The sequence below is a fragment of the Argopecten irradians genome, chromosome 3 (assembly GCF_041381155.1).
Source record: "Argopecten irradians isolate NY chromosome 3, Ai_NY, whole genome shotgun sequence".
NCBI classification, from domain to species: Eukaryota; Metazoa; Mollusca; class Bivalvia; order Pectinida; family Pectinidae; genus Argopecten; species Argopecten irradians.
Genome location: NC_091136.1, coordinates 34,865,300 through 34,881,991, shown reverse-complemented (window position 1 = coordinate 34,881,991; position 16,692 = coordinate 34,865,300). Strand labels below are relative to the sequence as shown.

Below are 16,692 nucleotides of genomic sequence, written 5' to 3'. Positions count from 1 at the left end.
TTAACTTGTTGCATATAGGCCTATTGTCGCAAATAACTTTTACTTGGACTAAAATCATCGTACATTTTATGCACTTGAGGGGGATTAAAGCTTTCATCCGAAATCAATCAAGCATATGTTGGGGGAAAAATGAGGAATGGGATTCTTCTCATTGTCTCATGGTAAATTTCTGATTTGTACTGGAGTATGTTTCTGGTAATTATTATATAAATAGGTCCATAAAAAGTAGCATGACTTTTACTAGAGATTCAGGTGCTGTCTAAATGTCTACTTTTGTTAATATGTTAATGCAGGTATTTTATAATGACAGAAATTTATGTCTCTGGTAATGATAAAATAGTAGAGTACCAAGGGAGATAACCCATGATTGCAGGTGCTTGGTGTAATACTTCAATAATAAAAAAAAACAATTAAACCATTCTATCTTACTAAAACTTTGATATTGAGACTTTATAAGGTCACAGCTAAGAAATTGTGCATGGTCATTAATTATATGTAATCTTGAGAATAAACCTAATAATATGGGTTAGGGATACTTTGAATTCTCTATTTATGAAATGTTAAAATCTGCAGATGAACTATGATATTTAACATATTCTAAACCATATTGTTATTACAATTTGTATAAAATCCAAGCGACTATTGTGGAGTAGGCAAACATATTTTCCTTCCTACAATGTAAGTCGGAATGTAGGTCACCGTGACATACTTTTGGTACAAGAAACGCTGCTATACTTTGGGTTAACTTAAATGACCCAAGTAAAATGTAGCAAGAAATTTGAATAGATTTGTCTATGCTGTAGATCAAAGGTCAAAATGTAGGTCAAAGTAAAGCACAATTTATTTAATATTCAGTCCTGGTGCCAAGAGGATTAGTTAATTTATTATCATGATTATTGCATTTTTGAGTATTGGATACAGGTAATAAACCAATTGTTCTTTGTGTTTCATTCCCCCCATTTACCCCTCACTCCAAGATACTTGTTCTAGGTATTTCAGATGAAGAACAAGTTTTACTGATTCAGATAGGCAGCAATAATCCCATATCAACCAAAGAATTCTTGTTCATAGAATCGATCGAAGGTACAAAGAAGTCAAACAAACGAAGTAAAAACAACAATATGTTTTATTTTTTCTTCAGAAATAGAATTAATTTGAATTAAGACAAGTCAATAAAAAAAGAACATATATTGTATATAAATGGTAGCTGTTAAAAAAGCTCCACAACCCATTATTTATATAAAAGTGCAATACATATGGAGAATAAATTAACTCAAATTAGTTTACAATTATTTACATGTATAGAGAACTTTTATCATTTTCACGAAAACATTTTTTTGTATAGCTATTTCCTAGTTTTAATCTAGGAAATTTTTTAAACGGACAATAAGAACAAGTGGACGTTCTGAAAGGCATTTTAATATAACAGTAGTCAAGGATGGTTCTGACAAAGTGACCTGCTATAATAAATATTAGGAGCACTGTTGGATATGGATCAATATGCCATCAACACAATTATGAGCACATCAGATAATATGAATCATTCCGATAAGTATAATATTGAAATGCAATTGCAATAGCGATTTCACTTTTGATATCAAATTTATTACATTCAAACCCATTGATTTAATAATAGCTACCAAGATATCAGTCAATATGAATATACAAATATTCCCACAGTAAAATGATAAATGTTAACAAGTATAAAAAAGTCCCATGGAATAACAATGAGCAATTATCTAGAATGCCCTTATCACAGTTTACAGTAGCTAATCCTAGTAATGGCAGACACATGACGACAGATCTGGCCGGTACTGCCATTGATTCCCCCAGAAACCGGCACACAGAAATCCACCAGGTCCTTTCCATCCAAATTCTGGCCCTGTCACCACATAGTCAGGCAGTAGATTAGAGAACTGTAAAAAGAACCATAAACATACGTTAACAATTCATAACTTTCATCAGTTCTGTTTTGTCTACGACATAGCTCATCTGGTTTATTCTGACCAAGGAAAGAAAATCTAACTTTATCAAACACGTGTATATTTTCAGATGTCTTATACAGATATTGCATTGTTGACAATATGAATGGTTTTCTTTAAACATGGTATCAAGTTTCAATCAAATCTGTTAATCTGTCCTCAAGTTATCATCTGTATGGAAACTGGTCACTGCAGGAATAGATTGACAGACAAATACTACCTAGTACCTTCCAGTTTCATTGGGAAGGGGACTGATAAATGATTGTCAGACATACCGGTGATCTTGTCATGGGAGGAATGGTGGGAGTGGCCAGAGAAACAACATCCCTCAGACCCTCTATAGAGTGTGCTAATAGAAACATCACCAGGCCGTCCGTTATCGCCTTGTGTGGGGCAAGAGTCATCAGTCCACTGCGAGGCTCCAAAAATTTACAGTCCACGAGATTTATTGTAGAATCTGCATACACACAAACAAGATATCGGCTATACTACTAATTGTGGAAATATACACAATTACATATACATGTATCAGGAAAGGTCTATCTTAAATCCCAACTGTATACCTTTTTATTTTATATGCGTATAATCTTTTATATATTGCATCACCATGTTTTTTCTTTATTTTCATCATTAAAAAACAAAAAAAATATAATACTAGTGTTCAGTAACATATACTGGTATGCTTCACACTGTCCCCTAAAAAGGTATGAATTACATGTACATCTTTTTGAAATCTTCAATAAAATTTCATTTAATGAATTCCAACCTGTTGCTTTCAAGTCTGGGGGCAGATCAGCTACTTCCAACATATCTGGTAATAGGCTTAAAATAATCAGGTTGTTTTCACCTAGAAAAGTAAACAATAATTTGCTGTAGAACATACATAATCCCATTTTCCCTAAATTCTTATTTTTGAATTAAATTAATGATATTGATCAGGAAAATCTAAAGGTTAATTGAGCTTTGACTTATTCTTTTCTGTAAAATCTTTTTAGCCTGGTGATAACATTGTTGCAGCTTCCATATTCTTCTACACCCTTTAGAAATGTAATCTCCTGAAAGTGCTCCAAAAATTAATAAGACCTGAGTCTCTAACAAGTGATAACCAAATACTTTCCTAATTAGACATTGCTTCATCACATAGCTGACAGACAGAGCTCATATTAATACTGCCTCTTACAGGAGTTGACCTATTAGTTTTTATAGGAGTAACTGTGCCAGGAGTTAAGGACATACCTATGATTTTGTCTGAAACATCATTGAGCCTAACAATCGGAACAGCTGTGTCTGAGGTTAGGAAGAACAGGTTAGCAATGTATACGGCTAGATTCTGGATCTCAATACCAAACTCAGAATCTGTATCTGTAAATTAAAAAAAATAAATCTTTATAACCAAAACTGCTTGATAAGACTGCATAGCTACCAGCTTCTAAAATATTAGAATTGTCGAGAAAATCTGCTAGATTATTTTTGATATGTCTCTATCGACACATCTGATTCTAGGCATTCTAATTTTCTAACTAGTGGGAGATAATCTAGTAATAAAATTCAGCTGAGAAAATCTTATCTACAAGTACGTAAGGGTCTGGAAGCCAGTCTACTGTAGACTATAATATGCACCCAAATCAACTATATGAAACAAATAGCAAATGAGCACAAGTGTTATGATTGACATCAAGATGAAACTCTATTTCTTTGAACAGTTTGACACATAAATTACCTTTGCATACTTCTTTGTAACAACCAAACTTTGTGGCTAGTTTTCAGTTTGATTTATCATAGATTTCCGTGCAATTTATTTACACACAAAATATCAATATTAAACAACAATGAATATTAATATAGTATCCCAAAATAGATCAAAGTTATTTTCCATTTAAGAAAAGACAAATGACCTTATACATTGCACTCTGTCCATTAGCTTCACACAATTCAAGCAAATTCACATTATTGAAGCAAACTGTAAATATTATGGAATATCTTCAAAGAAATAAGAAAAATCAGCTGATGGGCTGTATAACCAAAGCAAGTAGAGCAAGTACAGTACAAAAAGAAATTATCTCCCTTTATTCAAAGGACAGGTCATGTTCTTGAATAGACTACAAATATATTGTAGTGTCATATTCCAAAAAAAAAACACAGCATTTTTTATTACCTATAACAATAACAAATGGTCGTTCAGCAACACGTCTGGCAGGTCCATAGGATGCAGCAGTTCTCTTATCTGTATCTCCATCACATAGTGCCCAAACACCTAGAGATATTAAGGAAACTACATAACTCAGCTGCTATGTACAAGTACCTGGTGGCTATGACCAAGGTAAATTCTTCATCTACAGTGACGTAGCTTTATAGATTTACAATAACTAGCTTGGTGACTGAACAAGTAAAATAGACCATCGTATAAGGTATTGTTAAGTCGAGACCAGCATTGATGTTAGCATCAAAATACAAGGCAATCCTTTCTTTAAATAAATATGAAAACTCTGTTCATCAATATGTATAATCCTCACCTTTTTTGTAACAAACACGAACACCATCTTTTTCAAATTTGGTGGTGTCAGCAATGTCCAAAACTGTGTCGTCAATCTTTAAAACAAACGGAATTATTGGATTTCAATATTTTGTCAGTTAGATTCTACAGAATCACTTTTAGCTTGGATCCTCTTTAGTCACCATTGTTTTAGTCTTTGTTTATTGAATTAAAGATGCTCCACCGCCGACAGAGCATAAATGATATTAATCATTTGAACAATAATTGGTGTTTAATCGTGTATATATATGCCTAATTAACACAAAAAATAATATAAAATAATTTATTTCGCCTTTGGTGCATGCGCAATCAGTACTTCATTCCATATAGGATATAGCGTCACAGAATTTTTTCGGGATGCAATTAATCATTTTTCACATTTTTAACTTGAAGTAAAATTAGAAGCTCAAACTTTTCAATGGTGGTAATGGTGTAAAGTAAGAAACTTTTGTAACTGAAGAAAAATACTAAATCGTCTGCTCCTATTTTTCATAGTGAAAAAATACCATTTGTCAGTGGTGGGGCATCTTTAAGCATGATTTCCTACACACAGCTATGCACTATGTACATTTAAACATGAATCAGGTTTGTGTGATTGCAGATTTTTTCAGCATTTCCCATCCAAAAAAGTACCTGTGCAAATTACACTGGTGTTTTCATGGTAATTTCTCATTCAAAATTTGGAATGTTAATTTGAACTTGTTACTTAAAAATAAAGTCTGAGTGGTAAAATGTCACGCACCTATTTGTCCTTTCAACTGCTAAAAGCATGAACTTTTAACCAAGGGCTTACTAGCAGAATGTAAGTCACTTAAAACACTTGACCACTATGGCCCAAATATCTTACAGACTCTTACTTTCAGCAATTTATTCTTCCAATCCATCTTTCTTATCTTTGGTTCCTTAATCACAAAAGATGCAACATTGGTTGTCTTCAGCAAAAAGTTTTCATTCTTTGTGTATCCCTAAACGATAACAGAGAAACTAAAATTATTGATCCAAAATGGGATTTAAAATTCGTAACACAGTCTCTTGGTCATGAAACAATAACAAATATCCATACTACATAATGTAAGAATATCTTCATGGAAATAAGACAATGTTTTTAGTTTTGTGCCCTCACTTCTATTTTACTGAGTCGAAGTGGCGCCCTCTGCTGGATGATCTGTAAACCATTAAGGCCCTCCCCTAGGGCTGGGTTGTAGCAGGTGAAGACAAACTTCTCATCCTTCCCACTGTATCTGTTCTCTGTGGTACCATCACAGCCATCACTACCACAGCTGCCATCTACCTCAGTAATGCGGTTTGTAAACTCCCTCAGCTGTCTGTCGTTCACCACTCCACCGTCATTGGTCTCCCTGGCAACCGAAAATGATTGATAGAATTAGTGGAACCTCAGAGATAATATATTACAAAATCACATCTGTCAAAACTTATTTTACATCCCTGAAAACATAATCAGATTCTCCAGTTCAGGAGTTAGAACAGGTTTCTTTGTTCTCACTGATCCTCATACTTACATGATACTGTAAACCAACTTTCTTTTGTGTCCAATTGATTTTTTACTAATTCATGACGTATCGTGATCAAGGTGAATATGCGAAAGTATATCTCTGCAAACTAATATCTTAGAAGATTCTTGCACAATTAAGTTAAAAGACATCTTAATTCAATTTTATATCCGCAAAACTTAATCTCTGCGAAAATGTTTGGAAACAGAAATCGCAAAATTAAGTAGTCACTACAGATATTTGGTTTACAGTATAACAATATCCTTTGTCCAGTAAAATACAATCTGTCTCATGTCCTCCCTCTCGTGCGTACCAGTTATCCCTTGTTCCTTTTGAAACAGGTGTTTTTCTAATTTAATATAGTAATGATATACTAAGTGTCTATACCATTATCCCTGATCCTTTGACAGACCATATATCAACTAGCTCTGTCCCCCTTTAAGTGTCGTATAGGCACCCCATTATACAATTTGCCCCTGCCCCTGCCCCTTGACATACAGGTATCTTCTGCCCTCTCTTTTAAACCATTATCCCCAGCCCCTGTTGACATATCATATATCCCCTGACCCTTACCATACCATGTGTCCCCTGACCCCTAACATACCATGTATTCCCTGACCCTTTACATACCATGTGTCCCCTAACCCTTTACATACCATTTGTCATCTGACCCCTTACATACCATGTATCCCCTGACCCCTTCCATACCATGTATCCCCTGACCCCTTACATACCATGTATCCCCTGACCCCTTACATACCATGTGTCCACTGACCCTTTACATACCACGTATCCCCTGACCCCTTACATACCATGTATCCCCGACCCCATACATACCATGTGTCCCCTAACCACTTACATACCATGTATCCCCTGACCCCTTACATATCATGTGTCCCCTGACCCTTTACATACCATGCATAATCTGCCCCCTTACATACCATATGTCCCCTGACCCCTTACATATCATGTGTCCCCTGACCCCTTACATACCATGTGTCCCCTGACCCCTTACATACCATGTGTCCCCTGACCCCTTACATACCATGTATCCCCTGACCCCTTACATACCATGTGTCCACTGACCCTTTACATACCATGTATCCCTGACCCCTTACATATCATGTGTCCCCTGACCCTTTACATACCATGCATAACCTGCCCCCTTACATACCATGTATCCCCTGACCCCTTACATAAGATGTGTCCACTGACCCTTTACATACCATGTATCCCCTTACCCCTTTCATACCATTTGTCCCCTGACCACTTACATACCATGTGTCCCCTGACCTCTTACATACCATGTGTTCGCTGACCCCTTACATACAATGTATCCCCTGACCCCTTACATACCATGTGTCCACTGACCCTTTACATACCATGTATCCCCTGACCCCTTACATATCATGTGTCCCCTGACCCTTTAAATACCATGCATAATCTGCCCCCTTACATACCATATGTTCCCTGACCCCTTACATATCATGTGTCCCCTGACCCCTTTACATACCATGCATAACCTGCCCCCTTACATACCATGTGTCCCCTGACCCCCTTACATACAATGTGTCCACTGACCCTTTACATACTATGTATCCCCTTACCGTTTTCATACCATTTGTCCCCTGACCACTTACATGCCTATGTCCCCTGACCCCTGACATACATTGTCCCTGACCCTTAATACCAGTCCTGACCCTACATACATGTTCCCTGACCCTAATACCATGTTCCCTGACCCTACATACCATTATCATACCGCTGACCCCTTAAATTTGTTCCCTGACCTCCCCTACATACCATGTATCCCCTGACCCCTTACATACCAGTGTATCCTCTGACCCTAACATACCATGTGTCCCCTGACCTCTTAACATACCATGCGTCCCCTGGCCCTTTACATACATTTTGTCCCCTGACCCCTTACATACCATGTGTCCCCTGACCCATTACATACCATGTGTCCCCTGACCCCTTACATACCATGTGTCCCCTGAACCCTTACATACCATGTGTCCCCTGACCCCTTACATACCATGTGTCCCCTGACCCCTTACATGCCATGTATCCCCTGACCCCTTACATACCATGTGTCCCCTGACCCCTTACATACCATGTTCCCTGACCCCTTACATACCATTGTCCCCTGACCCCTTACATACCATGTTCCCCTGACCCCTACAATACCATTTGTCCCCTGACCCTTACACCTGTTCATTTCCCCTGACCCTTACATACCATGTTCCCTGACCCCCACATACCATGTGTCCCTGACCCCTTTACATACCATGTGTCCCCTGACCCCTTACATACCATGTATCCCCTGACCCCTTACATACCATTGTCCCCTGACCCTTACATACCATGTATCCCCTGACCCCTTACATACCATTGTCCCTGACCCCTTACATCCATGTATCCCCTGACCCCTTACATACCATGTGTCCCCTGACCCTTTACATACCATGTGTCCCTGACCCCTTACATACCATGTGTATCCCCTGACCCCTTACATACCATGTGTCCCTGACCCTTACCATGTGTCCCCTGACCCTTTACATGCCATGTATCCCCTGACCCCTTACATATCATGTGTCCCCTGACCCATTAAAAATACCATGCATAATCTGCCCCCTTACATACCATATGTTCCCTGACCCCTTACATACCATGTGTCCCCTGCACCCTTACATACCATGTATCCCCTGACCCCTTACATACCATGTGTCCCCTGACCCCTTACATACCATGTGTCCCCTGACCCCTTACATACCATGTATCCCCTGACCCCTTACATACCATTTGTCCCCTGACCCCTTACATACCATGTATCCCCTGACCCCTTACATACCATGTGTCCACTGACCCTTTACATACCATGTATCCCCTGACCCCTTACATACCATGTGTCCCCTGACCCTTTAAATACCATGCATAATCTGACCCCTTACATACCATATGTTCCCTGACCCCTTACATATCATGTGTCCCCTGACCCTTTACATACCATGCATAACCTGCCCCCTTACATACCATGTGTCCCCTGACCCCCTTACATACAATGTGTCCACTGACCCTTTACATACTATGTATCCCCTTACCGTTTTCATACCATTTGTCCCCTGACCACTTACATGCCTATGTCCCCTGACCCCTGACATACCATGTGTCCTCTGACCCCTTAAATACCATGTGTCCCCTGACCTCTCACATACCATGTATCCCCTGACCCCTTAAATACCATGTATCCTCTGATCCCTTACATACCATGTGTCCCCTGACCTCTTAACATACCATGCGTCCCCTGGCCCTTTACATACATTTTGTCCCCTGACCCCTTACTTACCATGTATCCCCTGACCCATTACATACCATGTGTCCCCTGACCACTTACATGCCTTTGTCCCCTGACCCATTACATACCATGTGTTCCCTGACCCCTTACATACCATGTGTCCCCTGAACCCTTACATACCATGTATCCCCTGACCCCTAACATACCATTTGTCCCCTGACCCCTTACATGCCATGTATCCCCTGACCCCTTACATACCATGTGTCCCCTGACCCATTACATACCATGTGTTCTCTGACCCCTTACATACCATGTGTCCCCTGAACCCTTACATACCATGTATCCCCTGACCCCTAACATACCATTTGTCCCCTGACCCCTTACATGCCATGTATCCCCTGACCCCTTACATACCATGTTTCCCCTGACCCCTTACATACCATGTGTCCCCTGACTCCTTACATACCATGTGGAATTACATACCATGTTCCCTGACCCTTAATACCATGTGTCCCCTGACCCCTTACATACCATGTGTCCCTGACCCTTTACATACATGTATCCCCTTACCGTTATACCATTGTCCCCTGACCCTTACATGCCATTGTCCCCTGACCCCTTACATACCATGTGTCCCTGACCCTTACATACCATGTGTCCCCTGACCCCTTACATACCATGTGTCCCCTGACCCCTTACATACCATGTTCCCCTGACCCCTTACATACCATGTGTCCCCTGACCCTTTACATACCATGTGTCCCTGACCCTTTACATACATGTTCCCTGACCCCTTACATACCATGTTCCCTGACCCCTTACATACCATGTGTCCCCTGACCCTTCACATACCATGTTCCCCTGACCCTTACATACCATGTGTCCCCTGACCCCTTACATACCATGTGTCCCCTGACCCTTACATACCATGTGTCCCCTGACCCCTTACATACCATGTGTCCCCTGACCCCTTACATACCATGTTCCCCTGACCCCTTACATACCATTTGTCCCCTGACCCCTTACATACCATGTGTCCCCTGACCCCTTACATACCATGTGTCCCCTGACCCCTTACATACCATGTATCCCCTGACCCCTTACATACCATGTGTCCCCTGACCCCTTACATACCATGTATCCCCTGACCCCTAACATACCATGTGTCCCCTGACCCCTTACATACCATGTATCCCCTGACCCTTACATACCATGTGTCCCCTGACCCTTTACATACCATGTATCCCCTGACCCCTTACATACCATGTGTCCCCTGACCCTTTACATACCATGTATCCCCTGACCCCTTACATACATGTTCCCCTGACCCATACATGCATTCCACTGCCCCCTTACATACCATTGTTCCCTGACCCCTTACATATCATGTGTCCCCTGACCCTTTACATACCATGCATAACCTGCCCCCTTACATACCATGTGTCCCCTGACACCCTTACATACAATGTGTCCACTGACCCTTTACATACTATGTATCCCCTTACCGTTTTCATACCATTTGTCCCCTGACCACTTACATGCCTATGTCCCCCTGACCCCTGACATACCATGTGTCCTCTGACCCCTTAAATACCATGTGTCCCCTGACCTCTCACATACCATGTATCCCCTGACCCCTTAAATACCATGTATCCTCTGACCCCTTACATACCATGTGTCCCTGACCCTGACCTCTAACATACCATGCGTCCCCTGACCCTTTACATACCCTGACCTTTACTGTCCCCTGACCCCTTACTTACCATGTATCCCCTGACCCATTACATACCATGTGTCCCCTGACCATACTGGTCCTGCTTACATGCCTTTGTCCCTGACCCTTACCCATTTACATACCATGTGTCCCTGACCTTACCTGACCCCTGACCTTACATACCATGTGTCCCCTGACCCCTTACATACCATGAACCCTTACATACCATGTATCCCCTGACCCCTAACATACCATTTGTCCCCTGACCCCTTACATGCCATGTATCCCCTGACCCGGCCCTTACATACCATGTGTCCCCTGACCCATTACATACCATGTGTTCTCTGACCCCCTTACATATCATGTGTCCCCTGAACCCTTACATACCATGTATCCCCTGACCCCTAACATACCATTTGTCCCCTGACCCCTTACATGCCATGTATCCCCTGACCCCTTACATACCATGTTTCCCCTGACCCCTTACATACCATGTGTCCCCTGACTCCTTACATACCATGTGTCCCACCACCAATGTTCTTTGTTTGGCAGCTCTGTATAGTTGACCATAACTTCTATCTCTTTCAGCAGTCTGTACATTCTCCTCATAAAGAATGGATGAACAGTGCGATCATTTGCACCAATCCTGGTAAATACGGGGACATCCTGTGACAAAATGAAGACAACACTAATGTCAAAACAGTACTAGGTATCATAACTCTATGTCCTGACATCTGACATGATACCTGTATGTTGGTGCCATGATACCTATATATTGGTGACATGACACCTGTATGTTGGTGGCATGATACCTGTATGTTGGTGACATGATACCTGTATGTTGGTGACATGATAATGCTGGTGACATGATACCTGTACATTGGTGACATGATACCTGTAAGTTGGTGACATGATACCTGTATGTTGGTGACATGATACCTGTATGTTGGTGCCATGATACCTATATATTGGTGACATGATACCTGTATGTTGATGACATGATATCTGTTAATTGGTGACATGATATATGTATGTTGGTGACATGATACCTGTATATTGGTGACATAATACCTGTATGTTGGTGACATGATACCTGTATGTTGATGACATGACAACTGTTAGTTGGTAACATGATACCCGTATGTTGGTGACATGATACTTGTGAGCTGGTGACATGATATATGTATGTTGGTGACATGATACCTGTATGTTGGTGACATGATATATGTATGTTGGTGACATGATACCTGTTAGTTGGTAACATGATACCTGTAAGTTGGTGACATGATACCTTAAGTTGGTGACATGACACCTGTATGTTGGTGACATGATACCTGGTAGTTGGTAACATGATACCTGTATATTGGTGACATGATACCTGTTAGTTGGTGACATGGTATCTGTAAGTTGATGACATGATACATGTATATTGGTGATGTAATATTTGTTAGTTGGTAACATGATACCTGTATGTTGGTGACATGATACCTATAAAATGGTGATATGATACCCATATCAAGTTGGTGAAATGTTATTAAGTATGATACCGTAATGCCTGTGCCATATACCAGTATATTAGGGATATTTACCTGTAAGTTAGTGATGTGTCTATCAGCATCGTTCTCTGCTATACAAGCTTCCATTAGGAATTTCGTGGCTGGATCTACATGACTAGTGGCTAAATCATGTCTACAAAGTGGAAAGTATACAAACTAGAACCTTGCAAAACATGTAACTAGTTCAGACAGGCTGTAAATATCAACCAATTTACATGTCATGTTACAATATCATACACTACAGGTTAGTAGTTATAGTTATGTAAAGCACATATTAATATTCTGGTGTTATGATTTCTTTGGTTTGTTTTGAAAACAAACCTGAAGAATAGATTGCTATCTCCATATTCCTCCTTCTTGATCCAGCCTGCCAGTGATACCAATCCAAGGGCTCGGTCAGGGTAGTGTGTAGCCAGGTGCCAGGCCCCGTGTCCTCCCATGGAGTGACCTTGAGATATTAGAACATGGCCACTACTGGTTAAAGATATTTTATATGAGACATTTCATCCAAGTGATAATCTTATAACCAAACTCTTCTACCTAGCACCTCAATTAGGTAAACTAATAAATGCCTAATACAGTATACATGTATGTTGTAAAACATACTTTAAAAGAACACACTTACAATGAAATGTAGTAATTTTTATTCCCTGTCAAAGTTCCTATCATCCTAGATACCCCAAGGGTTACTATCATATGAGTGATATTATAAGATATATACAATCGTATAAAGAACTTTACCTATAACAAAGTGATTTTGTTGGTTCCCTGAAGTTCATTATAACCCTGTTTTACTGTAGGCAGGTTTAGCAGACTACTCAATGTTTAAACTGATGATTTATAATATTTGCCGCCTACAGTCAATTAAACAATTTCCTATCTATCTAACTATACCTTAAATACTTTTTAAAAGCAATTTCATGATAATCAAGAAAGATAATAATGTTGTCACTTGCCTGCTAACAGCACCCTTGAGTTGTCTGCCTTGTCTGAGATCCAGTCACTGGATTGAGTCAGTGATGTCAGTCTGTCCAGAGCTGTTATAGCTGTCAGACTACCAGGCCCCTCCCAGTTATGGGCACCATGTCTAGAACAGGTATTATATGTATAATAACTATGATCATCGTCAAATCACAGAAGCTTCTGTTGATGTATAACAGGAACTGAACCACATATTATATAGAAGAAACAAGATTGTTTTTGCAAGGCATCTATATCTTTGTCTCTCACTTTTATATGACATCAGGATGGGACAGAACAGGACTGATGTGACGGGACAGGACAGTACTGATATGGGAAACACTATATGGCTCCTATTTCATGACAAAAACACTTACCGCGTTGGAGCCAGTAGCCATGCATGTGGAATTCCAAACACATATTCTCCATTCTTCATAACCTTGTAACTGTCAGCCTGGTTCTGTGGTGGTACAGTTGTACCGTGTAGTGAAAGTACAGTAGGACAGGTTGTGCCACCACAGCCAACAATAGGGGCTATGGCTGCTGCATGCTGGACAGATCCATCATGGTCTTTAAACGTAAACAAGAAGGACTCTCCAGTCTTGCGACAACGGAGGTCAATATTGAAGGGTATGGTTCCTACTGATGTAGTAATGGATAGGACTATGTTTAAAATTGTACACTTTGTCATTAGAACTTTATTATCGGACGTCTCCAAAGAAAACAATATAGGAATAGTTTGACCTGGAGCGACACTAACCGATTGAAGCAAATGACTTTTCAGCATATTTCCATCTGATTGGTCAGTCACAGTAACCTTGGAAACACGAACCCATTTTGACTGATGATGATTTGTAACTGGAAGTGCTACATGTCTACCAAACAGTTGACCATTTACAAGATCTGGAAGGTAGTGAGGAGGGAGAACTTTTATACTTGACTGTGGTATCTTTATAGAGCATTTAAAATTTGCCGTCACTTTAGAGCGAAGACGAACATAGATGGTATGAATCCCCTGGAATAGCCGTGTAGTGGTCCAGAACACTTCTCTACGATAAACGTCTCCAGTCAATGGTCTACCATCAATATAAAAGGTGTGAACATCCAGACACTGGAACACTACCATCTGGTCCTTGTCATTCACAGCGAATTCCCCAACAACCCAACCCTGCCACTCTGTTATCCCCATAGAACTGAGAGAGTTGACCAAGTCGTTCCAGTTTACTTGAGGACTTATCTGAATGGTTTCACCAGCATGAGACTGCTTGTAGGACTTCCATTGGATTTCTCCTTTTGGTAAAAGCTCTGAGAATAATTTTACATTTTTGTTATTTCTCTTCTTTGAAACTTCAATTATACCACCAAATGGTTCCAAAGGATCACCATCAAGCTCCATTTTTCCAATGACAAATGGACCAATGAAATCCCACGAAGTAACATATGGACTGACCTTCCCAGAGAGGTTTGACGCATGCTTGAAACAGGAGGCTGCTTGAGATGACTGTCCTTTCTTCTGATACAGCATTCCAAGTGCGGACCACTGAAATCCATCGTTATTCTTGGCATCCAGTGCAAGTAAAATGCATGATATTGCTTGGTCAGTCTGTGACAAATAAAAAAAACCCAGTGAACATGAAATGTATCAATAATTATTATGATAATGTTGGGTTTGCTTTCGAAACAATGTTTAATTTGAGTTTATAATAAATATATCTGCTTTAACAACACATTTACTAGGAATAATTTGTAACAGGAGAGGAGAAATGTAGCGGCCAGTCCAAGATTCGAACCCAGGACCCTCAAAACACTAGCCGATTGCTCTATTGACTGAGCTACAAGGTCACCGATGATCAACCCAGTCCAATCCCACTATACTCCTCCCTCCTTTCTTGAAGTCTTCACCCTCAAAGACATACAAGACCCTTCCAAACATCACCACCGTGGGTTATTTAATTGGACACCAATTCTGTAACAGTTGAGGAGAAAATGTAGCAACCAGACCAGCATTCAAACCCGGAACCCTCCGAACACTAGCCAAGTGCTCTAACCAACTGAGCTACCAGGTCATCGGTGATCGACCCAGTCCAATCCCACTACAAATTGATAGTATAGGTTCAGCTATTTCTGTGAAGCAAGGAGGGCAGTTGATCAAAAATGACAACTTGTTCAGTTTCTAACAGCTTAAGACTTTTGTGAATGAGATCTCATTGAATGAAGATATAGCTATTTAGTTACCACTTTGTGTATCATATAAACTAAACAGAATGATAAATATATTCATTTTTAGGTACAAATAGTACTACTTTTTTTTCTTTTGTTTTTTTTTATAAATACTGAGTCAACTTTAATACCTCTGCTGTCCATCTCAAACGATTAACACTGTTTATTGTAATCTTTTTAGGACATGATGCTGGAAACTTTTTCTTCTCTTTCTCCAAAAAATCTTTCACATCCTGCAAAGGAAAAGGAGATTTAAAATTCTTCCACTTCTGACAACTTTTGGCTAAGCTCTCATATCCAATGAAGTTTTTGATGCTGAAGATACATAGGAGATATCCATTAATTTGAACCAAAGATTAAAAAGAAAAAGGAATACAAGGACTGACAGAAATTTAATTGTTTTGTACATATGTGTACTGTAGGACGGTTAGAGATACTGAATCAAAGAGTAACTGACTAAGCATGTGCTAAAGAGGTCAAAGTGAAAGTAACGTTACAGGTTCCTTTGCACGTGTCGGTATATTTCTCAATCTACTCACTAAATTGTCTTTCTTTTTAGATAATGAGACTTGACTCAATGCAGCAACAATGAAGAAAACTATGTATATAGTTCTCATCTTTAGCATCAACATCTAGCTTTATATTATCTCATTCCAGCCAATATTAGTGTGTGCCACCAAAAACACAGCAGACCACATGTCATCTTCCTGTACCGGTGTCGGGGGAAACTATGCTTTAGGTATTTTTGTTAGATTCCGAATTCTTTTTTACGAGAGCGTAAATGAACGCTTACAACATGGTGACAACAATTAATATTTTTCTCCAGTCATTTCGAGCAACTTATTACTTGATAGCTCTACATTTAGCAGTCGGATCTGTCACCTTCCGGAACTTTATGAATTGTATGACTTGTTCCCC

General features: G+C 39.8%; 1 protein-coding gene across 1 annotated transcript; it reads right to left on the bottom strand.

Annotated features, from left to right (window-relative positions):
* Positions 1 to 1,108: 1,108 nt before the first annotated feature.
* On the bottom strand, positions 1,109 to 16,476 carry LOC138318356 (uncharacterized). The gene is made up of 15 exons (XM_069260649.1): positions 16,314 to 16,476; positions 15,906 to 16,007; positions 13,932 to 15,157; positions 13,551 to 13,681; positions 12,916 to 13,042; positions 12,628 to 12,727; positions 11,556 to 11,704; positions 5,639 to 5,873; positions 5,373 to 5,480; positions 4,496 to 4,571; positions 4,138 to 4,236; positions 3,219 to 3,344; positions 2,749 to 2,829; positions 2,258 to 2,439; positions 1,109 to 1,916 (listed from the first exon to the last, which is right to left on the bottom strand). Exons 1-15 carry the CDS (start codon positions 16,404 to 16,406, stop codon positions 1,776 to 1,778), a joined length of 2,976 nt encoding a protein of 991 aa, XP_069116750.1. The 5' UTR covers positions 16,407 to 16,476; the 3' UTR covers positions 1,109 to 1,775.
* Between the last annotated feature and the right edge of the window lie 216 nt (positions 16,477 to 16,692).